Below are 26343 nucleotides of genomic sequence, written 5' to 3' on the forward strand. Positions count from 1 at the left end.
GTGTGTTTTGAGGAAAGATGCAGAAAACCTCTACACAGGCAGAGGGAAATAACTTGTGTCCTCCCAGGACCCACTGAAGGTTAGCAAAATAAAAGCCTTTTTAGATGGTTCTATGTTTGCTTGAATTTATTTTTAAAAAAGCTTTTGGGATTTTTTTCTTTTTGCCTTTTTTTTTTTTTCAGTATTATGAATTCCCAAAGTGTAAAGCAGGTTATTTATTAAGCACATTAAGAATGATCTTCAACAGATCTACTGTCAAGGAAATTGCATCAATGCTGTTCAGTGGTGGCATCACAGTATTTTTTTGCCTTACACCACAGACGTTTCTACAGCAAAACAAAGTTTTGTGACCTGGGCGAGAACCAGAAATGCAGTAAGGGCACACTGGCTCTGTTGGGCAATTACACATTTGTTACCCCACCTTTCTCATGGGGTTATCCTGAATTAACCAGTTATTTCCTATCAGTCAAAACATACAGTAAGGAATTTGCTTAGAGCATTCTGCTATGAATAAAACATTAACTCAAAATATAAACTGATTTATTTTACTTGAACACTGGAGCAGGCTAAGAGAACACAAGTGACCAGCTATCACATCTCAGCTGATCAGCAGTAATCTGACACAGTAAGCAACCCAGTTATTTTCAACTGTGTGACGATTTTCTGGACCACAATTTATTGGCACCTAATGCCAGCTTCAATCTGATTATCCAAATTCCTTAAACTCTGGGCATTCAAATCTCATTTCTGAATGAACACCATGAACGGAACTTGGTGATATATACCAAATGAAACATACTTTTTATAAGCAAACTGAACAGTATGAACTCCTTTTAGAGATAAAAATCTAAAATAGTAAATACACGTTCTGGACTACAGCACCTGTTAAATTTGCAGTGTCTGAGGGACTAAGCTGAAGCCAGCGAGGTGTGTCAGGATCCACACAAACTTCATGGTCTTCTTCAGGAGCTTGCCAGGGAATAAGTGCGATCTCTACTTCATTGTTATAGCCAAGGGATGTGTCACTGCTAACGCTCTCACCTAAAGCAAGAAGGGGATTAATGCAGATCACAAACCCTGGTTTTACAGACTACATTAGCAAAGCATGATGAGAAAAGCATCTAATATATCTGTAACAAGACAAAACTATGACACGGATTTCAATTGCTACACTAAGAAAAAGACTGTATTTCTCAGAACTCACTTTTTTCTCTGTAATTTCCGTGTGATTGCTGCAAGTCTGCTTTCAAATCTAATTCAGCTGTACTGCTGCTCCCTTGTACTGGTACCTTCAGAGAAAAAAACATTAATCTCAGCTTATTCCAGTTTTGAGAACTACATCATATTTTAGCAAATTCAAGATACACACACAGTCATTAGAAATTAATTACAACTCAGTCAAGACATTTTCATGAATATTTAGACTACCCAAATATCTTTAAGTGTCTTAAGGAAACCATCATGCTTTCAATTTTGGTCTTTATCTTCCTTTTCTTAAACTCAGTTTTCATACCAACACACAGGACTTCTTACGTATGTTTTTCCACAAATCTGAAATCATTCAATACTTTTAAAAGTACCAAAAAATCTTTCAGGAAGAAATTAGTAGTCATCTCTTATGTCAGGGCATTACTCTGTTGCAAAACAACCCATGCAAAGACACCTGATCTGCTGTTTACCTCCTTCTTCACCAAACGGATTTATAGCCTACTTGCTGAGAACCCTTTGATTTTCTCCTTCTAGATGATCCTGCTCTGTGCCTAAGCAGAATTGTTTTGCTTTACATCTGGCAGGTCACCTTCAAATTCAAATTTCTTGCAACTCCACGTCATCTATAACTGCAAAACTTAGTTTCTGACTGACAGAAAAATAGAGTATCATGTTTTACGTTGCAAATATGCAACAAAAAGCCCCAACACCTTACCCCTAGAGCAAGCTAGATCTAACTGCTGAAGGAATCTCTACTCTAAAATTCAATTCAGTTAACATTTCTGAAATTCCATTTTGATATTTGCAATTATTAGTATTACTATTTTAAAATATTTATTTTAAAATAAATTTCTGATCCCCTGGCCAGATATTAATGTGTTTGTTCTTTCTGCATATATCTGAGAAAGCAAATTATTAAACTGGAGAGAACTGACAATCATTCCCCAGAAAATACACGTTTGCTTGTGCTGCCTGTCAGACTGCAGAGCGGTGTCTCTTCCCTGGTGAACCTGACTCTTAGTGATCAGTGATGACAACATTTCAGCGGGTTGTGGTACGAAGTCAGACTGGTTCACGTGGTACGTTAGCAAGTTCTGCAGTGAACACATGGTCAGACCCCAGCTTTCACTCCCCAAAAGGGTGGAAGTGCACCACTGGTAACAGCCCGGCAGCACATGCTTGTGGAGGTTCTATAACACAGGCCACTAAAACAGAATGGGGAGCCAAGGTAATTTTTAATTCCCTCAGTTACTGAGCTTACTTCTCTCTCTCCCTGCTCCTCCATGCAAAGTGGACTGGGTTTTCCTTCCTTGAGACACGCTGTTATTCCTGAAGCGATTAATGAAAGCACTCTGCAGAAAACATCTCGTCTCTCCTTTCTAGAGCTCAGTGTTAATGGTGCTTTAAGTCTAGATGTCTGGGAGAGCCGAGGACCGAGGATGAGATTCGGCTTGAAGCCCTCCATGCTGTACTGCATTATACTTCTGCAAAGATGATCAGCCTCAGCCGTTCATCATCTCTGCTGTTTATTCAAAAGTTGCATTAAAAATTTACAAAGCTTGCCTGCCCTAATGTTAGCTTATACAAACATCTGCAGTACATAGCTGGTGATACCAGCTGTGCTGAAGGAAAGCATCTTCCTCAGCACTTTAAACCATCAAACATTTATTCCAGTGTGCTCTAGCTCTATAATAGCCATGGATTATTTATATTTTAAAAGTTATGAACTTCTTGTTTATATTTAACAGTAAAAAGCACAGAAGTCCTGTATAAGACTAGAATATAGTCAGTTGCATAAAACCATATAAGCAACTGACAAGATCAGGAGACACAGAATAATCACAGCAAACAGCATAATGAACAGCTACAGCTCAATTCCAAATTCCATTCTAGAAATGTGATGAATGATTTTTCACACTTTTAGTATTTAGAAACTCTAGCAACTGAAAGGCATCTGATTAGAAATAAAACATTGTTAGAATCTTATCAATAATCACTTTCTATTTTGCCTTACTTGCTCAGCTTCATGTTCCTTCTTTGTACATCCCTTATTTTCCTGAACCGATTTGGAGTCTGAAGTTAAATTATGAGAACTCCCAGCCTTTTTACCTAGAAATTTTAGAAAATAAACAAGAAAAATAGACATTTGTTGCATCAAAGTACATAGAAAATTATATTAAAATTTCAGTTACGTTTACATGTACCCTTCTTATATTTACAGCTAAGTGAAGTAAAATGGAATATATGGTTTCAAAAATCCTTCATAAGCATAACACACACAACAGGTACAGAAGTAGAATTGTTAGCCTGAATACACAAAATTTAAATTCAAGCCAGATAAAAAAAAAGTTTAAAGAGTTGCATACAAAATATGTACATTGAAAGGTTTCATTTTTAACCACCTTGCTTTATAAACGTCACGTCCTGCGTTTGTGGTCTGCAACTTCTTAAAAACAGTTCTTTCACCAAGATACCAACAATATATTTACTAAGAAAACCAGATAAAAACCATTTTAGAACAGAGCCAGAAACCAAAGTAGCATTTATGAGGCTGAACAAGTCTCAACATCTTTTCTTCAGAAGTACAGTACTGTTAGATTTTATCAAAATTACCTTGAAAAAAATCAGATGGAAACTGATCTGTAATATCTGAAGTGCTGCTACTTCGAGTTAGCTGCTGCTCTTGGTCTGCAAGCAGGCCCGTAGCTTCTGCTCCTGTTGAATTTTCCAGCTGTTGAGATTCTTCAACTTCTGTTGATTTAATTAAAACACACAATATTTGCACAACCTCAGAATTATATACGTGAACTCCTTACCTAAGCAAGCTATATGAAAAAGTGACCCATTCAAATAGTTAAAATTCCCAAGTTACAAAGCTAGAATGTAAATCCTAGTTACAGAAGTTATGATTTAAGTTTTATAAAATATCCTTAGAAAAACTGTCAAGTTTAGAGAGAGATGTAGGAGCAGTGTAAGTGGTAAAAAGTCTAAGAAAGGGACAGAAATTCCTCTGGGGGTTCGGAATGCACAAGGCAGGGTAGGAGGATGTCAGGTGAACAAAGCTATGTTCCTCAGTGCTGGCGACCCAAACTAGACCCCACTTGTTCTGGAAACGGAAAGAACAGAGGAGAGGCAGCAAGACTGCCATAAACAGAGTGCAGAAAAAAATGACTGTGCTTTCTGACTTCTCCTCCATGAAGAGGGGAAGGGAAGAATAAAAAAGGCAACAATTCAGAGTAAAAAAAGAGCTGAGCTACATATGATCTGGGCTTAATTTGTGAGGACAAACTGCATCATGCAGCTTTTTTGCTGTAACTGAAAATGAGAAATAAAAAAAGGAGAGAGAGGCATGAAAATCCAAGTGAGAAAGTAAACTGACATACTGGGGAAGAAGCAACGGGAACTCTTGAGATTAGCTAGCAACACAGTGCTTTTAGGAATGCATTTCTCTTAGCACTTGAGGGGGCAAAAAAGACAGTAACCCTTGGGATCAAGCATGTTCCCATTCAGTAGGGGTGGGTTTAGCTATGGCCACGGCACTGGTTAATGCTACCTACCATACCTGAGCTAATGGCTAACTCTTTCCCTGGCGAGCAGTCAGAGGGAGCCCACACACCCCGTCAAAGCCAACCCAACAGACCCACCACAGACCGTTCAAGGTGTTCTGTCTGCACAGCCAGCGCTATTTTCCTTTTTAAAAAATTATGAAAAATGCTGCTGTAGCAACTCTTACGAGAGCCCTTAAACTTCTCTTTTCAATAAATTACATGGGCTGAATTATTAAGCCTTCTAGATTTCTTTCAGCATATTGTTACATAATATGCACATTAAATAAGTGACCTTTCCACCACGTTTCTGTTCTCCTCCTCCTGTCTCCTTTCCCCTGCTCTGCTTCCTGACTGCTCCACAGGCACTGACATTGAGGCTGCACTTGTTCCGAGATGAGCAAGAAGTACAGCCCCTGGTATCTACTGATCTCAAAGTATCACTGTTGACTTTAAATGTCTTACAGAAAGCAATAATATAAAATAATAAATTAATAATAAAAAAAATAAAAGTTTGCCTTTCAGGTCAATGCCCATATTCACTAGCCAGAACAATTTCAGTGCTGCAGCTGAAGATAACTGTAAGCAGTATGTGATGAAAAACCACTAATGATATTTCACAGAACAGGAGTCCCTACAGAGCCAAAATGCACCACATACAAAACTATTCTTTTCTTGCTACAGAAGCTAACGACCGGTTAGGGCTCAAGAGTCAGAAATCCCCCCCAGGAAATGAAATGTGGGAGGTGACAGAAAGTCGTATTTCAGACACTTACTAGCTGGAAACAGCAATAAAAAAGTCTGCTACCATGACAGAGGAATCTCACTGCTTCAATGTGGATTGCAGCCTTTAGTTTTTACAGTCCTAACCCTTAGTGTATTTGGTTTGCACTATATAAAAATTTTAACAACTGCTTGGAAACCTTTAATAAATCAAGTAATTGAAAATGTAAACATGAATAAAAGCATTTATTTATTAAGAAATTAAAATAAATGTTACTGTAGTTACTAGGGAATATAATTGTAATTCATGGTAAACTTTAATATCATAGAACCATAGAAGGGTTTGGGTTGGAAGGGACCTTAAAGCCCATCTAGTGGCCACTTTTTGCCACCCTTTGTATGTTTAAAAAAGGACAAGATATGCTCCCACCAAACTTGCTCGTTCCTTAAGGGCTACCAGTATTACTTAACACCATGCTCTGAACAGATCCGAGCCACGGGAAGCAGAACCATGCAAAACATCTTATTCCACACTACTAATCAACTGGACAGAAAGGGAGTAGACAGACAGCAGTTTAAAAATATAAAGAACATTTATATAAAAGTTGACTTTAAGGTACAGTACCTGACAGTCTGTGAGAGCAAGAAGTGTAAGAGATACCAGGTAAGAAAGAGCTCACAGTGTGAAGCAGAAGAGGTACGCTTTTAGTAGCTGGCAAAGCCTCATAAAGATGAACACAGTTGCTGATAGACTGGCTTCGCTTAGCTTCCAGGAAAAAATAAAGCAATAATTATGTCAGAAAAAAATAACGACATATCTGGGCTTTTGAATGTCATGATACAATGAAACACAAAGCTTTGGGAAAAAAAAATGGTTTTACAACATTAAGCCCCAAAGTATTTCCTATAAGCTGTAAGTTACCAATGTGCAACTGTATCTCACACATTGAAAGTGCAATAATCAGTGACTTCTGAACCACAGCAGTTCCACAACACGGAATATTTCATTTTGTCAGTGTACAATTCCTGTCTCTGGGCTAATTGGACTTATTCTTTTTTCTTTCATTGAAGAATCTGTAGTAGTACACACAGTTCAAAAGCAAAGAATGGAAAACTTACTCAAATTCCCCTCTACCAGCAATACTCCCCCCCAAAACCAGCTCTTACGTTCATTCATTTGCACCTGCTGATTTGGGAGCCATTGATCATCACAAATCCCATGAAAGCCAGAATAATTCTCTTTTTATACGACCATGAGGCACAAAATGATACTAAGGGCTGTTTACACATGAAGTTCATCCTCCTACCTGACAAGCTACTTCCTCCCCACCAAACAAGCTTTTCTTACTAAAGGTAGGAAGTTCCTTTAATTTGAACCCACACGACCAAGTAAAGTCCTTGCTGATCAATACTTCCAGGTTCTCTCTAATGCTCTGGTGGGAAGTCTAGAGGAGAAATGCTGTAGCAGAAGAAAGAAAGAATTCTCTGCTGGAGCACAAATAGGAAGTTGTTGAATTTAAAAATAAAGCAGACACAGAGAATGAACTGAGTCCAATTGCCAAAATGTTTGTGGTCTGAGCTGAAGGCTGTGGCTTAGCGATGAAGCCTGTAGCCACAAAAACATACTAAATCACCTTCACATTCTCCTGGTAAGAAACACAACTGATCTGTTCCGAATGAGGAAGGAAGCTGTGCAGGAAAATATCTCCTATTCAAAAGCAGGAGATTTTCTCTGGAAAGTTTTAATCCATAGCCCGTTGAATTGGAACACAGAAACATGCTATCACAAAATAAAAGAGGTCAAATTCAGGCTGCTGAAATGCTTGAAAAAAAAATCAGGTCTCTGTTCTATGCCTGTTTAGGCATTCAATTCTCTCTCTTGTTTCGGCATTTAATTATTAAGCTGCATGACTTCTGGAAGCAGCCACAACTCAAAGGCAGATTTAAAACTTGAGTGTTATTGAGTGTTTGGGAGCATTTAGCTATGGTCTAACCTGTTGCTCTTTGACGAACAATATTTCTTGCTTTCTCAACTCCCGGGGCTCCAGAGGTTGTAGCACTTCTGAATCTCATTGGCTCCACAACTTCAGGGTGACTTTTCCAGCTCAATGAAAAAGATCTTCCCACTACAGCTGTCTTCTGAGGCTCTAAAATGCCACCTTAGAGACACAGAAAACAAAATTCTCTCACATTGTATGCTTTGGCACATATTTTTCTTAAGGAATGAATGGACTTACAAGCACTCAGACATGAAAAATACTACTCTTCTGAACAGCATAGATGAATTTTTAGTATTATTAAAAAACAATCATTACTTCAAGTATGTGCATCAACTGCAAGGTGGCACATAAGTGTAGGTAAAATACTGTAATTAACAAAGTTTAATAAAAATACATGGAAAAGAATTTTTACATTGGTGACTATGCCAGACTACAGCACAGGAAACCACGTTTCATTGCTGCTACACAGGGAAGACTGATTTCGAGCGTGTACTAAAAACTGCTAAATAGCTATCTTCTATTGACCCCAATTACCTTTCCTCCCACAAGGAAGGATGAGAACACATAAAGCCGAAGCGCTTCATGTTTGATTAAACAGGTTCTTACACTAGATTAAGTAGTATTTAATGTTAGATTAAATTAAATTAATTTTTAAGTTTAAACTTAAATATTTAACTTGTTGGGTACAAAAAGCACTGAAGCACGGAGACTAACCTTTCCCTCTCTGCTTTTTTTCTTTTTGCTCACTGAGCTTATCCAAGGGTAAGTTTGTCATTTCCACCCCGTACACGGTTCTTGCCAGCACTGCTGTTAGAGAGTCCATGATATTGGCCCACTCGTTGATGAGCTCCTCCCAGTCCGTCAGGGCGGACAGAACACTGAGCAGCTCATCCCACAGCTCCCGAGAAATGTAAACGCTCAGGTTTGCTCTGATCCAAGCCACAATGAGGGTCTGAGAGAAAAGAAACAAGCGACAGTTCACGTATTTCTGTCAAGATGAATTCAGCGCACCAACATCAACCCGCATGTTGATGAAGTCAACACCAACCTGCATACTAGCATCAACCATTCGTGATGCACAGATACTACACATAGATACTTGTCATGAAAAAAACATTCCCAGAAACTGGCAGGTAAATAATTGTGAGTTACTGACTATGGAAATCTAAAAATTCCGAAACGTATGTTTCAGATGGTCTATATGTTCTCTGGCAAACTGAAATAATATGCTGTGTATAATAACAACAGAATGAAGGCCTGTCTCCTACACCTACAGAATGATTGTAGTGATTGAGCTATGCCTGTGACACTCAGACTGAGATACTGAAGCTGAGCATGCAAGGTACAACACGATGTATAAATGTTTTCATCTCACTCAGCGGGACTCAGTTTTTGACTTGCCAGCTGCACTTGTAGGAAAACAGTTACACCAAGCTTTAGAGATACTCATTGAAGATATTCCACAAAAGGACGGTGTGCCTGCCTGTTCTAGCACGGTTTGTGGTAGAGCCCCCAAGGCGCTTGTTGCACCTGGAATCTGTCTCCCTCTGTCAGGAACAGTTTACAAAGTAGTTACCTGTATTACCGCAAAGAAGAATTTTTCCATGTTTTACAAGTAGGTTTCATAGTACTGTGCAATAGTGCTTAACTAAAACTATGAGTATTCATCGTGAAAAGCCAACATAAAAACAAACAAGAAACCCCCAAACACTCACTCGGAAAAGTAATCCCGACATGCTCTGAGCGAACGTATCCTTTACTGGGTTTTCTTTCGGCTTCTGCATCACAGCTTCTGTTATCCTAAGGAGTATCTGTAACATCTGTTCCCTGGTTCCAAAACAAAATGGTACGTTTTGTTCACTTGTTCTATTAATTGTACTTGTTAATTTTCATGTACCAAAAACCGCTCTTAGTCCTCCAGTAAACCTTACATACTGACAATGTGATCACACTTCACAGATCACCTGCAAAACAACAATAGCTGGTTGTGGACTGTAAAAACTGATTTTTGAGAAGGTGAAGTCAGGAATGGAAACACCAGCCAAAACCCTGCAAACAGTCAATGATGTAGGCTCAGAACCTGCAATCTCACAAATCAATTCAGAAGCCAGTCACGAGTGTGACATGTATTAAGGCCTACCCCTGAGAAAGTCAGTCTTTTCCCTACCCAATAACTGTCCCACAAAGTGTTAATAATTTTCTCTTAAATGACACAGAATATATTAAGCTTACCATGTCTTTTTATTCATTGATAATTCCATTATCATGCGCCTGAAGATACTCAGAACTGCTTTGCAAGCATCAACTTGCTCCTTCAGAAGCACAGGGACTTCAACGCACGGTTCCAGCAAGAAAACATTCGCGGAGTTTGTCAAGAACACCTTCAAGACAGGCACTTGTGGTCAGTTTATATAGTGTCAGGAATAAAAACAGCCAAGACTTACAATAGAATACTTGCCTCCCTCCAGTCAAATCTTTCGCTTTCCTTAGAGAAAGTTCCATGTTTTACCTATAACTTTATTTTTCTACGTCATTCTAGTGAAAAGTCAGGTGCATTACAGACCCAACAAAGGCACCCACTGCACACTAAGGGTTTTGCAGGTCTCTCTTCTATTCGGTCAGGCAAGCACACCATTCCTCCAGCTACTCATCTCCTGGCATTATATGCTTAAGCAACCACCAATATTTCCAATAAATGAGGTTCAACGAAAGCAAATGCACAGTTCTCATTAATTCCTAGTACCCACAGTAGGGAAAAAAAAAAAGAGAACCTTCTGTCTTAAAACAGGTATCTGTCTCTAAGACATGGACACATGGTTTAACATTAATTTTTTAAAAGTCCATATTCTATCTTACAAAAACAATCAACTGCTGGCAGCTGTTTAAGGAAAACATAGACCACATTATAATTCGTAGCACAAGTTACACAATGACGTAAGTTACAGCCTTGTCCCCTTTCTATACACCACACCTGTAGGGCAGCTTGAGCACCAGCTTTAACATTTTTGTCCTCATCTTCTAATACACATCCTCTGTTAACAGCACTGGTGAAGGAGTACGTTCTTCCCCAGCTGGATGAGCGCTTATGGCCTGAGTGGTCAGAGGAAAGCTTTCAAAAACATGATCCAGTTAGTGACAAAGCAGAAAGGAATATGTCCGTATTTATTCAAAATAATTTAAAATGTCTAAAGCAAAAAAGGGGGAACTGTCACGTCCTACATTCATTTCAGCAAGGAATTCATGTCTATCATTTCTTAATCTTTGAACAAACAGACTGCATATGGAATTTAAAGGTTCATAAAAGTTTTAAGAGCTATGTTATTTAAAATATTTTATATCACAGTTTGTAGTCACCGATTGCAGTAATATTTCAATTTAAGCCTGGCAAAACTATAAATTCCCTACAAAAACAATCTGCCAAACCCTTGGAATTCTCACTATCTTTTTACAACTTGAACCTCTTTCTCAGTACAACAAAACTTCCCCTTAAATAGCTTCACAGTGTCCATAGTGTCAAAGTCAACTTTTACTGACGGTTCAATACAGGATACTAAAAAGATGTGCACAGATTTTGTATCTACACTTTGACTTCCTAGATTAAGGTGTCTGAATTCAAATACTTCATCCAGTATGTACAAGTTAGTAGATATTTTCAACTCCTTAAGTAACTATCAGCAAAAGGAAATAGTCCTACATGCACTAGGCCAACAGACAGTGTAAATTTTAACACTGCAGAATCTATTAGTATTAAGTTCTTGGTATCGTATTTGTATAGACAGGGAATAACCAACAAATTACGTTTTTCAAAACAGCTACAATCTTTCCCTGCACTCATTAAGGGCTACTGAACACTCAGTATTTAAATTTCTGGACCTTAAATAAAAGCATCTTTTAATGTTGATTTTCCACACATTTTTTAAGTTGTTATTCATTTACAAAGCCAGTTTAAAACTTAAATTATACACTGTAGGCGAACAGAACGAAGTAACACTGATACCATACATGTTTACCATCCGTCTGCACTGACGAATCCTCTAAGCTGACAACAGCCTCCTGACTGTCTTCCTTCTTGTCCGGCTCCTCCATGAACACAGGTTTTTCCTGCAATATCCACTTCCGATATACCTTAACCACTTTTCGTGTTGCAGATATATCAGAAGGCGGCAATAAAAAAGCCTAAATCAAAAAGTTAACTCATTTTACTATACATAGGACATAGATGCGCATGCACCTATAAACACACTCACACACCAGCACCCATAAATAATACAGCTCAAAAACCTCTCCAAAAGCTTACAAAGGCTAGACTGGCTGCTTCCACATTTCTGGAGGTCTTGGGAGACTAAAAAAAATAAATACAGTGGCAGAAGACCTTTGCACTGCAGTGAACAGCCACAGAAATCAATGTCTGAAAATGCCATCTGGTACAAAAAAGCATATTTTGCCAGCAAATAAAAAATTTTATATCAGTATGCATATTATAAAACCACTGGAAGAGATGAAAATACATTTTTCACACTAAAAAAAAGTCCTGTCAACTATGAAGAGAATACCCTCTCTCCATGATTACCAGGGTCAAAACCTGCAGCATTTCCCACACTCATTCTAGCTGCACAAACATGACAAAGGCGTCTTGCCGAGGTGGGGGGAAATCTTTGCATCACATAGTACACTCCTTGTCTCTAGTCAGCATGAAGTGCAACATCCAACAGCTGATTTCAACAGAAACTGAAGGGTGAGCAAAAGCAAATTTAAATGTGCCATACAACAAGTACGTGAAATTTCTGGAAATGTCTTCACAGACACTGTGAACTTATTAAGGACACAGAAACTGAAAAAGCCAGAAGCCAGCTGCTAGAATATTAGAGAAACAGCAGCTCATCAGCGGGATGAATGGGCATGACACAGAATGCTTTCAGAAAGGCTAAGGAGTAGAAAAAAAAAAAGGAGAGTAGAGGAATTCACAGTGACTAGTGAGATTCCTGTAAGGGAGAGAGAAACACAAAGAGGATCCAAATACCATTATCTGTTTCAATTACTGAACACAAGATAAGGGTACTGCATCCCGTTCCCTTTGTCCCTGGAAGCTGGGCTAACCTTACACACTCGGAACAGACACCAGGAGAGGGCAGCAAGCCACTGCGGCTCTTAACACACACCAAAATACTCCTTCCTGTGAGTGCCATCCATCCCACCGAAAAGCACTGCTACAAGGAGTTCCTAAACCGTGCCACACGAGATACTTCACAGCGAAGCACGTGTGCTCACTCAGCTGCTGGAGAGTTTCTTCTGCACGTTTGCGTGACCTGGAACTGCTGCTTCAACCAATTTCTACCTTGGTAACAGACCAAGTAGGTCCACATGCATTTTTATCCCAAACAATTGAAAAGATGTCAAATTAATGACAAATACCAGTAGAAGCGATCACTGTTCAAACAGATATTAAATACTGACGTTGATCACAGGAACAAGAATCTTACTAACTCAAATAATAAATTTACAAAGTAAGCTCTTTACACGCCTTTAAATTACATCATAATACCGAGAACAAACAAAGTGGCCCACTCAAATCAGACATGTTGCTGTCTGGCATCAGCAACAAGCTTCAGCTCCCATAAAAATTTCAAAATTTTATCCTTAAAACTAGACCTAGGAAGGACTCCAAACTAAAAGGGTGCTGGTGTGATTAGCATCAAGTTTGACCAATTACCTGACCAACAGGCTTCACAGTGTTTTTTTCTCATAACCATGACGTTTCCTTTAAAAAAATATACACCATAGCAAGTGAGCACGCACACTTACCTGTCGAAACACCTCATTGACAAAGTTAACGTATCCCCGAGTGGATAAGAGGATCCTCTGCACCATCTCGTAGACGCTCCGGTGCTGCTCTTCGATGCTGCAGAGGCTGGAGTTGCTGAGCCTTCTGTCCGACAAGGTGCTGCTGTTAGAATGGCTCCTCTCCTGCTCGCTTGCGTAAGGCGTGCTGGTTTCCAGCTCTGCATTTTTATCTTGGTTTACAACACCAACAGTCTACGCAGAAGAAAATGCACGCCTAATTAAATAACTGCAATAGCACACACCAAAAATCTGGAACACTCGCACAGAACTCAGGGAATTTGGTCTTACACTCTACATGATGTACACGTCACATGTTTATGTGTATGAAAACATACAGTTCTACCATACTAGTTAACGTATGCTTTTCTGCTGAATCCAAATTTGACACTGACCTACAGTTTAAGAGAAGAATGTAAGTTGACATTGATCCTAAATTTTTAACAGGAAGCTGGAGAGTCTCTTCAAAGACAAAGCATCTATTTCTATAACATTCATTGTGAAGTCCATAATCCCAGAGAAGTCTCAACCAGGAATTCGAAAGTGAAATATTTTTCTAATATCTCATTGTAAACAGCTGCTATAATCAAGAGGAAAACAAAGCAGCCTTTGGTGTTGCTGGGAAATGGTCCATGGCACAAATAAGCTTGACAGTTTACAAATTAAATTCCAAAAGTCTAAACATAATACTGATGAAGCTGGTGAGGCAAGCAGCTATGAGAAAAAAAATTCTAGTAAGTGACTAAAGGGCTTCCCTTGAAGATTACCTCCCTCATCAAAGAAAAAAAAAATCAAATAATCAAGTACATCATTTCTTCACTTAGGGGCAGCATTTCTTTCTTGCAAATGCTCACAATGCACTGAGAACTGAAGCAAGGTTAGCATGTACGTAAGAAAAGAGATGCAAACTTTAAAGCACACCTGAATAATTTTAGGGAGCATTTCTCCTCCATTTTTTGTATTCTGAGCAGCAGTTAAATATTTCTTCTCAAGAAAGAAGGTAACAAGCCACTTAATAAAAACAACTCGAGCTGCCATATATGGGATTTTTGTGCTATAGACATTCTCATTGTTCCGTGTTGCAGTAATGTATACTGGTCTTGGTCTTACATCAGGAATATCTGGTGAGATAAAAAGAGAAGATATAAAGAAAATCTAATCTTAAAAAACTGTAATTGCTTCCAGACTCTGGTTAAATGCATTGAACGTGTCACCAACGACATTTTCTCCATATGAAATAACACATGCAATGACTGACTGCTTTTATTATGTTAGTGCTTATATTCTATCGTAATTTCATTACTCCTAAAGAAAAGCAAGAACACAAAAGCACAGATCTTTCCTGAAGGTTATAATTTGTCTCACACAAAACAAAGGAAAGCAAAAGAGAAGGGCTGCAAAAAGAAGGGCAAAATCTGAAACAAAGAACTACTCCTACTACAACGTAAGTTAATTTTATAAGTTCCACAGAGTTTTATTAATAAAGTACAGTGAGAAAGAAGATGGCTCTGAAACACTCCATAGTGCAAAGATTAAGAAGAAAAAGGATACTTAGCGCGTCGGAAAGGGAAGTGAACTCATGTGCAAAGAGGGCTGCACAAGCTGAAATACAAGAGAAAAACACATGGGAAGAAGTGGAAGATTGACGTAAATAGTTTGGGTCATAATTCATTCAGATGCTTAGATTTAGGGAAAAATCACTTGTACACAGCTGAAAAACACGGAAGGCCTGGGCTCCAGCTGTGAACAACACACATCGCCAGGTCTTGGTGAACTTCTCGTCACCCATCACCCCAAGTCCTTCTCCTCAGGGCTGCTCTCAATCCATTCTCCGCCCAGCCTTTGTTTGTGCTTGGGACTGCCCCGACCCACGTGCAGGGCCTTGCACTTGGCCTTGTTGAACTCCATGCGGTTCGCACAGGCCCAGCTCTCAAGCTTGTCAAGGTCCCTCTGGATGGCATCCCTTCCCTCCAGCGTGTCACCACACCGCACAGCTCGGTGTCATCCCAAACTTGCTGAGGGCGCACTCAATCCCACTGTCCATGTCACCGACACAGATGTTAAACAGGACCGGTCCCAATCCCGACCCCTGAGGAACGCCACTCGTCACTGGTGTCCACTTGGACGTCGAGCCGTTGACTGTAACTCTTTGAGTGCGACCATCCAGCCAATTCTTTATCCACCGAGTGGTCCATCCGTCAAGTCCACGTCTCCCCAATTTAGAGACAAGGATGTCGTGCGGGACAGCGTCAAATGCTTCACACAAGTCCAGGTAGATGACATCAGTTGCCCTTCCCCTATCCACCAGTGTTGTAACCCCGTCGTAGAAGGCCACCAAATTTGTCAGGCATGATTTGCCCTTGGTGAAGCCACGTTGGCTGTCACCAATCACCTCCTTGATTTCTGTGTGCCTCAGTATAGTTTCCAAGAGGACCTGCTCCATGATCTTGCCAGGCACAGAGGTGAGACTGACTGGCCTGTAATTCCCCAGGTCTTCCTTTTTCCCTTCTTGAAGATGGGGGTTATGTTTCCCCTTTCCCAGCCAGTGGGAACTTGGATGCTTGTACTATAATATGCTTGTACTTGTAATATGCTTGTAATCCTACAACTCTCGATGTACATCTCCATTTCCTTTCATTTGGCCCTTCACGCTCATTTTCTCTTCAAGGAAACAAGAAGTAAAGTAAGAGTAACTAAGTTAGCTACTCCCTCATGCTTGGGCAGCTTGCTGATCCTTTAAAAAACCCATCAGAGAGCATGTTCTGTCTTCATTACACATCACAGAGTCCTTGCTCACTTGATATAAATGCTATGCCAGTGGAAACGTCCTTAGGAAAGAAGAATCAGGTCAGCCCTTTTTATGCAGTGATGAGCAGCAGCAGCTTTCCTGGACTATCTCAGAAAATCAAAAGTTGGGCTAGGAAAAAATCAAAACATGAGACAAGGGAGGAAAACTCCTCATCCAACAGAACTGTAGTGACATGCCAGCAAGTAACAGAGATGCTACTGAGAACAGTCACCATTATTTCCTTTTCTACTTAAAAGACAAAATTCACTACTTACCAAGAACAGGTTTGTAGAGGTTGGTTAGCTTTGTAAAAGATGGAAACAAGTGAGGAAGATAGTATTTTCTAAACAAGGTAAAGAGAAACTTAAACCCAGTGTCTTGGTTCTCCTTGTTCTTCCACTCTAAGCTTGCAGCCTTTGTCACGGAGTTAAAGAGAAACAAAAAGCTTTAAGTTAATGTGTTACACTGACAGTCATTGCACATTGAATACAAAAGATAAAACGATTACACTTTAACAGGAGATATAAAAAATTAGCACGGTCCCAAAAAATTTTACAAACTGCAGTAAGAATATCAGGTATTACCATGAGGGCTTTGGCTTATCAAAGCAAGCAAGCTCATTAGAAGCCAGCATATCTGTGCTGTTCTAATGCAGGGAAGTACAGAAAGTGTCACATTAATGTTTTTAACAAATTTGCTTCTTAACTGTAAATTGAGACAAAGTTACTCTGGGCTACACTTTTATCACAAGTATGTTTGTCATCAGAAACACACTCAATGCCCACGTTTAATACGGTTGCACACACACATGCAATACTCCTCTGCAAAATTTGGCTCAAGGCACAAGTAATCTCCTCTGACAAGGAAGAGGCTGACACCTAAGCTTGTTTTTAAAGGTACTCTGACATTCTTGCACAGATCAACACCAGAGTCCCACACGTACTTTCAAGTTGCTCTTTACCAACAGTTTTGAACCACAATTCCTTGGAAGACTGTGCCAAATTTTGACAGACTTGCTCTTTCCATATTAAAACATCTTCAATTTGGAATAAGCTGCACAAAACCTATCTGGGTGTTTTCTTTACCTGTATAACAAAATCCAACACAATTTCAAGAAAGGTAAAAGTAGACACCTTTACAATGAAGAACTTTTTCCACTGATGACTTAAACCTACCTGGCTTTTAGTCTCTTTATCCCTTCTCCTTTTGTGAAACTCAGGTGAGCACTACAAGTGTTCGTCTTTTGACATATACTTTAAATTCAGGCCCATCGCTTTTTTTATTTCCTTTTTTTAAGCAAGGTGAAAAGACTTTAGGATTCTTAAATTGGTTTTTTTTTGCAGGAAAGGCTCTTAGAAAAGCCTGTCCAACTGTATACAGCAGATGACAAGTTGACTGAATCTATATCCAAGCTGAAAATTTATTAAGAAAAACTGACTTGTTCACATCAGTCATGCGAGATTTTTTTTTTTTATTTTTAAATACATTTTCTTGCTTTAATCTGCACTAGATCTTTTTCCAAATCTCTAAAAATTGTGGAACTTGCAATGTCCTACTTCTGCAAAACACACATGTAGAGCTTGGAAACAAGACTGCTGAGTTTTTGTAACATTTTATTTGTTGTGTAAATAAACCGACTCATCTTAAATTCTATTGAGTCGCAGATATAAATTTTCTTGAAGACATAAGATTTGCTCTACGGTCTGGCTCTCAGTGGTCATTCTGCACTTGCATCAGATTACTTTAATCTCATCTCTTGCCTGTAGCAAGGAGGTTAGAGGGGAGCACAGTTGGGCAGTACTGAGCAACACAAATAAATGAATGTTGGTGAACCACAATGCAATTGGATTTATAGCACAGTCAGTTTTTTAGATCCCAAACACGTAATAAGAGTGTAAGAACAGTGAAAATATTTTTTAACTGAAGTAATATTTTTTAACTGAAGTAATATTTGTTAACTGAAGTAATATTTTTTAACTGAAGTGTTGTGAGACTCTGATATGTAAAACAAAAGAGTGCTGTGTCGGAAGTTGATAATTTCATACTACCACTTTTCAAAATAAAGCATCTATTCAAGATGACAAAACCCTTTCCAAATATCATTTTGGTCTTGCCTTTTGATATTAAAAAAAAGTATCTCAAAGTGTTTAATTATCTTTTATGGGTTTTTTTAATACTGAGTTCTTTAATGTTCATTGTCTATAGTTTCCACTTTATTTAAAATGTTGCTTAACTTGTACTTTTTAAGTATATACTTTATCTTAATTTCCTTCCTGTACAGATTAATCTGATCTATTTCTAATTAAAATTTTTGATTTACATGTTTCTTGCATCCTGTTAAAAAAATCTCAGAAGCCATCTCTCCTTTATCTCTTTCTCCAGTGCTCCTTTACATGTCTTCTCAGCTGTGTACATGTCCACAGAGAACAAACTGCATCTTTACCACATATCAATTTTCTAAATGCGACCACAAGCACATAAAAAAGTCAGTTATCCTGCAAGTCTGGATAACATTCATTAATTCTTATCACAATTCTTATTTTCACCAAAAATGGCACAAGGAAATACCTTTGGGATGATTTTCCTTTTAAAAACAAGAATAAAAGTGCAGAAGACAGCTTCTTCCTGGGGAGGGCCAAAACCAGCTCTGTACAGATACAGCGTAGACTTAATTTGCTACCACAACCACATTCCTCCAAATATGAACAGTTAAAAACACATATCCTCCGCACCTGAATTACCATATATTTTAACAGTAGCTGAAGAAAATAGCAGGTTTGGTCTTCAGCCATTTTCTCTCCAGAGACAGCTGGCAAAAGTGGGGTTATTTCTTCTGGAAAAACCTTAGCTAAAATAAAAAGAAGATGTTTTAAACATAGAAAACTTGAAAATAGTCAAATAAAAGATATTTTCTATAAAAAGATTAATTTGAAAATAACCAGCCAAACCCAACTGCTCTGAACTCAGCATGACAAGATCAGCAGGCTGTACAGCTGCAGCAAATACAATGGCTTGGCAAACTCAATATTCTGAATTACAGAGACAGATACCATCACCCATGTGACATCTTCCCCGCAAGGAACTACAGCTCTACAACGACCTCAGTGAAAGAGGGAGGCAATACTTCTGCCATGGAAATTCTGGTCATTTACTCACCGTCTGGCGAATTAGGAGGACTAATGAGGTTATCTAGTGTACAGGGACCTCGTGAGGACATAATGGGTGGAAAGCCAGGCACAAGGCATGCAAATATCAGTATCTGCTCTTCCGCACAGTTAGTCTGAAGCGCTTGAAGCCAGAGAAGAAACAGTCGGATTCCTTCACATCTTATCTACAAGGGGAGGATTTGTAGAAAAAGATATTGAAACTAATCTGTAAGTACAGTAACAGTTAAATGGTTAAGAAAACGCAGGACAAGTACTTTCATCCCAGCTATGTGCTAGTGAGTCTCTCCATCACACCAAGAGCAGTCACATTATTTCTTTAATCATGAGCAGAGAAGGGTGGGAGCAGCTGTACCCAAGGTGGTGGCACTCCAAGGAGACAGCATCGCCACTCCAATTTCAGTCAGAGGCCAAAAAGGTCTAGTTCTGCTCCCCCAGCTCCCGGGGCCAAATGCATCTTGGCTAGTCTAGAGACTCAATCCTAAAAGGGGCTCTGGAAGCACAGCAGCAAGTGTAACACACAGCCGGGGAGCTGCCAGTACTGTCTGCCCTACTAAGTCCGAAATCTTGGCCCCACAGAAACCAAAGCAAGCTATCGTCCTCAACATCAGAGGATCCTCATGAAAACCAAGATGCAACAAAACCACCCGCGGCAGGGTATTCAGTAAGTTTACTAAGTTTATTTACCTTTTCTTTTTTTGAATTAACAGGATACAATTTTAATTTTAGCAATATATTTGGAAAAAGAAGAACAGATTTAAAACTCTGGCAAACAAGCAACCCATACGTTTAATACAGTATACTTAGTGCTAGAAAGATCTGAAAAAATAAAGTATTAAGCAAAATATACTGATACCTCCCCTCCAGGTAACTTTACAAAGGTCATTAGAACAGCAAAATGATTGAAGATCAATATTAAAATAATCTAGGATTACAATAACAAAATTTATGATTAAAAGGTGAATAAGTAAAATTACGAAGCCTAACAATCTGAAAAACATTGATATTGGAAAATTATCAAGTAATATGCTTCATACGAATTAAAGTGAAAAGAAATACGAACACATCAAAGAGAAATACCTTGAGAGAATTTCCAGTGTGCAAAAGTTTCTTCAGGATCGACCCTGGATTAGAAAAATCAAATAGGCACGTATCAGATACTAAGACGGCCACTTTCCACCAGAAAGTTTTTTTTAAAATACTACAGCACAGGCCAGTTTAATGCCATTTACTATGTGTCTGCTGTGCTGGTGTTCAAGAAAAAGAAAACTATGGGGTGAAAAAACCCAAAGTGAATCTAATAACAATCATCATCAGTGTTATAAGATTAAATATAATGTATCTTTACAGTAATGTACTTTGGTTTTAGTCAGATGACAATTTCTCAAATTATTTTCATTAACAATAAGATATCCAGGGGAAATTTTGACTTACTAGATTTGGAGAAATCAGGAAGTCCAACTTGTAGCATTAACGCATTCAAATACACTAATATTGACAACTACTGTAAGAAAAAGCTGCTGGCAATCTATACTGCATTCATGTCTATAAAACACAACTATTAAAATTGCAAAATATTTCATTTCTGGTTTTAGGAATACCAGGCTAACTGCCCTCAACTTCAAATGTCTGACCTAAAAACCAGAGAGAGATTATACATCAAATGTTTCAGGTAAAAAATGTTTTTAATCCAATTCTGAGAAAAATAACATGATGTAGCACTCGGCTGTTATTTCTGCTGGATTTGTGAATTATGTACGTTCCTTAAATGTGATCCTTCCCTCAAGATCTCGCCACTTCACAGTATTAAATGGACACTACGGCAACACATATTAATGCACGTGAACATTAAGCAAAAAGCAAATCACAAGGTACAGTTGCAAATAATTGCACCACCAAATTTTGTAGCTTATTTATTGGGCGTAGCTAAAAAATTACCCAAATATGACTACCCAAGAGAAGCATAAATATAAAGAATATATTAGCTATAAAACAACTGACTAAAACCAATTTGTTCTGGACTAATTCAGATGAAATGGTAGTAAAGTGGTCAAGCAGACGTCTCTTTATTTTTGTCAGTGCTGACTGGAGATGTGACAACAGCCCTTTCCTTGACCTTCAACTTCCACTCGTTATTTCTTCTGCAACAGCAAATTCATTGTTCTGATGAAAAACATGGCAGCTGATGAAATAGTGCTGGAAACCAACCCAAACAACAACAACAAAGTACTACTTAAAAGAAATATAACCCCCCCCAAAGCAGCATAAAATTACTTAACAAAACAGCAGAACAAAATGTTGTGACCACTTTGGTAGCATTCAGAAGCAGAATTCTCACAGTGGTGATGAATCAAAGATATTTAATGCAGAGGAAATTATCAAGTTTAACTACTTCATTGGATTTCAAGGTGCTTTGACTGTAAAAATAAATTTATTTCACCTTGCAATATTTCTGCACTCATTTGACTCTAGCTTCATTCAATCTGGTCAAATAAGGAAAGGAATAAATTTTGCTTTCTGGCTCCTGTACATGACCACAAGGTCAAGACATTCACTATATATGCACTGTAGGCCACAGGTAATATTTGTATTTAACAAGTTAACTATCTTCAAACTAAAGGCAATAAAACTTTTCTCCCCATAGCATTAATGTTTGGATCTAATTTTAAAAACTAGTTGAAAGTCCTATATGAATTATGTGAAAACTTCTAAAAAACATGATAGTTCATCAGAAAAATTAATCCTGCTTTCCTTATTTGGATTCCCCAAGTTCACGGGTGACTAAACCAGGCCCGTTAGATATCGATTATCTTTATGCTTAAGAGAAAGCGACTATAGCAGAAGAACACGAAGTGCTTTAAGCCAAGCACTCCAAGCGTGTGCCTTAACCAAGCTGGCAACTTTATTTTGTTGGGGTTTATGCACGTATTGCAATACAATCTTCAGTCCCGTGCTTACGAAGCCTTTTTCTGCAGAGCACTTGCCCCACAAAGCGTGCAGAACAGACAGGAGACTAAGGAAAATAAAAGAGCAGAGCTTTACTAACCCCAAGGCTTCTCTCTGCCAGACTCCTATCCTTTCCCTTGCTCCAGAAGCCAGAATGTGCGCAGTAAATAGCACAGGAGCGCGGGGAAAGAACACACAGTCTCTGGGTTTGACCAGGTGAATGCCATCCACAGGCACCTTGTGTCTGTCATTGCCAATGTCACATTCTAACGTGATGCTTGGCAAATCCTCAATTATATGAGAATCAGCTAGGGCTAAACTTCCAGAAATACTGTTTATTCAGAATTCCACTTCCAAAGGCCAGTAAAATTGTGGACTGCTCACGAAAAGAAAAATTGATCAAAAGGAGCTACTAAAAAGTTTCTATTTTTGTCCTTAATCTCTTTCCTTCACCATGCCAGCTCTAAACCAGAAATTCCTCATTTAATTCCCACAAACAGTGTGACAACTGAGTGTTTCACAACTCTTAACGAACTAAACTGCACAGAGAATACAGGAACACCAGAGAAGTTAAGCTCCTGTTCGCTGCAGCAGCCCCACGGCTTGTGTTCTGTTCAGCACAGCCTGTGCTCCACTACCAACAGCCACCTGCTCACAGCGTAAGTTTTACAGAACAAGTTTCCAGGAGGCGGCAAGGGTCGAGTTCAACAGAGTATCTGCCGTTAGGCAGAGAGCAGTATCTGCTACTACAGTTTTGTATGGGCATCTCGTATGTGATTGCTTGCAAAAGACTATCATAATGCAAATTTGCAAGAGTCGCATACAGATTCCACAACTCTCCTCAATCTCAATTTTTGGTGTTAGTCTGTGAATACCAAGGGAGACCTAACTAGAAAAAGGTGTGTTGGTTTATAAACCCCGTCATCTTGATAGCTTCTAGACCATGAAAGAGAAGGGAAGAGGACACAGCTAAATCCAGGAATACAAAAATTCAAAGTGCATTCGTGCAAAATAAAAATGAAGCAGGCAACCAAACCCACAGAAACCAAGGAACACACAGAGCTGTTATGGCAGGTACAAAGATTTCCATATGCTTCAACAATTTCCAGCGGCAAGTCCCGCATGCGAGTACTGTTTGTGTACGGGCAATGCTTAAGGGATTCTGGGTTAACGGGACTTGCAGAACCAGGGAAGGGACTACAGAAACACTGATTTTATTTGTACTAGAATGTTTTTAAACCATTCCTTCTTACCTATACTGCGAAAATGCCATCGATAAAAAATCCTCTCAGGTAGTAGCTGCAATATTTTCTGCAGGAAACAAAACTAAATAGTCAAATTTTCCATAATAAACCGGCTCATTCAGATGATACAAACTAATACACAAGACATAAATGAAACGGTAATATATACATAGAGAACACAATAGAAAGTGAACACCTAGCACAGTGAGGACTCCTGCCCACTACTTTCTTTTTATGGAGAACGATACTTGGAATGGTCCTGAACAAATACAAATAACCGTGACACTGTCATGAACTGCCTTCCCTTTCCCACTGTCTTTTAAAACCCCAGTATTCTAGAATATAAACTGATTTCTAATGATGAAGTTACAGATTTCTAAGCAGCTCGCTTTGGGTTACATTTTTCTGAAGTGTCTGGTAACAACTACTGCTAGATTGATACAGCCCAGATTTTGAGCTTCTGTGGCTTAGGTCTGTCTTTTCATCAGGCGATGGGGTCTGAGCTCCCAGCTAAGGCACACATGAACAGAGGTGCGGTTACTTTCACCGTGAGATGATTTACCTGTGTTTGCAGCTGGTGAGTGAAACCAAGCCAAATTACACAGAGCTATACTAATTTAATTCACAGCACACGCAGTTAATAAAGCACTTATGTGGAATAATACGTAGTGGCCTGCCTCTGTCGTTCTGGCCTGATCCTAGCAGAGGCAGATCAAACAAGGAAAGAGGCTGTGGTCAAACCCATTCCCCCTTAAGTTTTGTTACCCTACAGGGCGCCAACAAAGCAAAGCAATTTATGCATGTGCTTAAGTGCTCTCCTGAATGGTGTCTTACAATGTTAGTTGCAAAGAACAGCTGGGGCTACAAAATGTTGTTCTTTGTCAGTTTAGTGGATGGTAATGCTATTAAATAATCTGGAGAAATCAAAACTACTTCAGGCTCTGACTTGGGTAAATATGGCTTTTAAAAGGACTTTAAGTTAACAGGCTCCAAGATACCTCCCCCCCTTTTTCTTCTTTAAACTATCAGCAGTATAGACTAGGGCTTGGCAAGTAGGTGTAGTAGTAGTACAGGACAGCTAACTTATTGCTGCTCAGCCTCCCAAAAACAAGGGAGAGAACAAACACTGTTTGGTGTAGATTTCACAGAAAAATGTGTCTGGATCTTACAACTTTTCAGCCACTGAAATATGAAATTAAGAAGATATATTTAAACGGGAAACTAGTTTTCAACATCTACTTTTGGAAATGAAATTAAATTAAACAATGTTATAAATGACTAACAGAGTTCCTTGTAATCATCAAACAAAATCACTGGAACAAACTTCTGCACAACGAAGCGCCGTTAAGTTTTCAGAAATACTACATGCAGGATGCAAAATGAATGACAAGTCATTTAAGCAACGGTGACCCATTTGTTGGTCTTTTGCACATAAAAGCTCACAAGAGGAAATAAAGCGTCACAGCCAAGAAAGCAAGAACTGGCATTTTAGGCAATCCTTCAGAGACGGCCAACACATGAATCATTATTGCTGTTAAAAACAGTATGCTCGAGAGATGGAATAAGACAGACATTTTTATTTTTGACAACAAAGTGCTTCAGAAATTATATACAACACTCAGAATAGACTCTTTTGGAAAATGGAACATTCCTTTCTCCATGGCAGAAGATGGAAGTCATGACAAGTTCATAGACTCAGGGAACTAGACCTCAGGTCACACAGACTGGTCTTCCTTCACATCGTTACCGTAGCACACGCTCCCCACATAGTATTTGGCATTTCTAAAAGTGTACCTAGAATAAATCGGACACAGCCCTTCTATGTTCTCGTCGTATTTCGTCTGAGTGTTACTCCCACAGCTCCCTCCCCAGGACACCGTGGCAGCAGGGACCGAAGGAGCGGGAGGCTGGTGGCCGGAGGTCTAGCTCCCCGTCCATGGGCAGGAAGAATGCGCTTGGGATGGAGGATCTGACTGGCTAAAAATGAGGCTATGATTCACATTTGGGCTTTACCTGTTAGTTAAGGACCATGTTTCTGCCAACCAGATTGCAGGATCCGCAGACAAAGAATTATCATTATCCATCTAAATATCAAAATACTAGCAGCCCACCACTTTTCAAGACTATTTCTGACATTAACCTTTACCTAACTTGGCACAGGACAGAAAGGAGCTTCTAACCTAAATCAGGAATACTTCAGGTCACTGCAAGAGTGGTGGCACTGTGCGTGCAGGGGTCGGTCTGTAGGCAGGCACACGTCAGACCGATCCCACACCGCGTGCCCAAAGCGCACGAGGAAAGGCTCCATTAAACAAAACCACAAACTGGCAACAAAAGAAGGTCTGGAGTCAAGTATGAGAATACACCGCAGGGAGGAACCTTCAAATATCTTCACGTTTATTATGGAAAACCAGACAAAACCACATATATTTTGTTTCCATTGTTTAAGTCATTATAAGAAGTACAGCAGACTGTTAGAGCAAAACCAATTTCCTTTTACAGGCCACACTAGCAAGATACCTTCAGCTTGTCTCTGGGTGTAAATTCTCTCTCAGTTGTTTCAAAACACTAACTTTTGAGAAGTAATTGCATTAAACTTCCAACTGATACAACTCCTGTATCAGAACGTTTTATTATAAATTTATCAAAATCTGGTAACGCTACTAGTGAAAATTCATATCTCAGTATATTTCAGATGATACAGTAAAATTCTTTATTGTAAAACAAAAAACTGTATTTAGAAAATATATCTCCACTAAAAGTCTGATGTGTACCTAAACACCAGGCGTGGCATACTCATGTATTATGAACGCATGTCTGAAGTAAATCTGATGAGGTACAAATAAATTTTCCTTAGCTGCCAAAAGAAACAATACATATTTCCCT

The 26343-nt window shown here is 39.0% G+C and overlaps 1 protein-coding gene across 2 annotated transcripts in view; it reads right to left on the bottom strand.

Annotated features, from left to right (window-relative positions):
• RALGAPA2 (Ral GTPase activating protein catalytic subunit alpha 2) overlaps window positions 1-26343 on the bottom strand; it is a 110987-nt gene that overhangs the window by 70697 nt on the left and 13947 nt on the right. Inside the window, exons 4-21 of one of the 2 annotated variants that reach the window (XM_068416322.1) lie at window positions 23467-23524; window positions 20348-20391; window positions 19260-19434; window positions 18836-18951; window positions 16379-16517; window positions 14237-14436; window positions 13280-13510; window positions 11480-11653; window positions 10449-10586; window positions 9710-9858; window positions 9193-9304; window positions 8192-8429; window positions 7472-7636; window positions 6103-6243; window positions 3823-3960; window positions 3224-3318; window positions 1205-1289; window positions 883-1041 (exon numbers count right to left, since the gene is read on the bottom strand). In XM_068416322.1, the coding sequence (XP_068272423.1) occupies window positions 883-1041; window positions 1205-1289; window positions 3224-3318; window positions 3823-3960; window positions 6103-6243; window positions 7472-7636; window positions 8192-8429; window positions 9193-9304; window positions 9710-9858; window positions 10449-10586; window positions 11480-11653; window positions 13280-13510; window positions 14237-14436; window positions 16379-16517; window positions 18836-18951; window positions 19260-19434; window positions 20348-20391; window positions 23467-23524 (2557 nt within the window). The remainder of the gene's footprint in view (window positions 1-882; window positions 1042-1204; window positions 1290-3223; window positions 3319-3822; window positions 3961-6102; window positions 6244-7471; window positions 7637-8191; window positions 8430-9192; window positions 9305-9709; window positions 9859-10448; window positions 10587-11479; window positions 11654-13279; window positions 13511-14236; window positions 14437-16378; window positions 16518-18835; window positions 18952-19259; window positions 19435-20347; window positions 20392-23466; window positions 23525-26343) is intronic. The other variant, XM_068416331.1, reaches the window with a different exon arrangement.

This window comes from Nyctibius grandis, chromosome 1, assembly GCF_013368605.1.
Source record: "Nyctibius grandis isolate bNycGra1 chromosome 1, bNycGra1.pri, whole genome shotgun sequence".
NCBI lineage: Eukaryota > Metazoa > Chordata > Aves > Nyctibiiformes > Nyctibiidae > Nyctibius > Nyctibius grandis.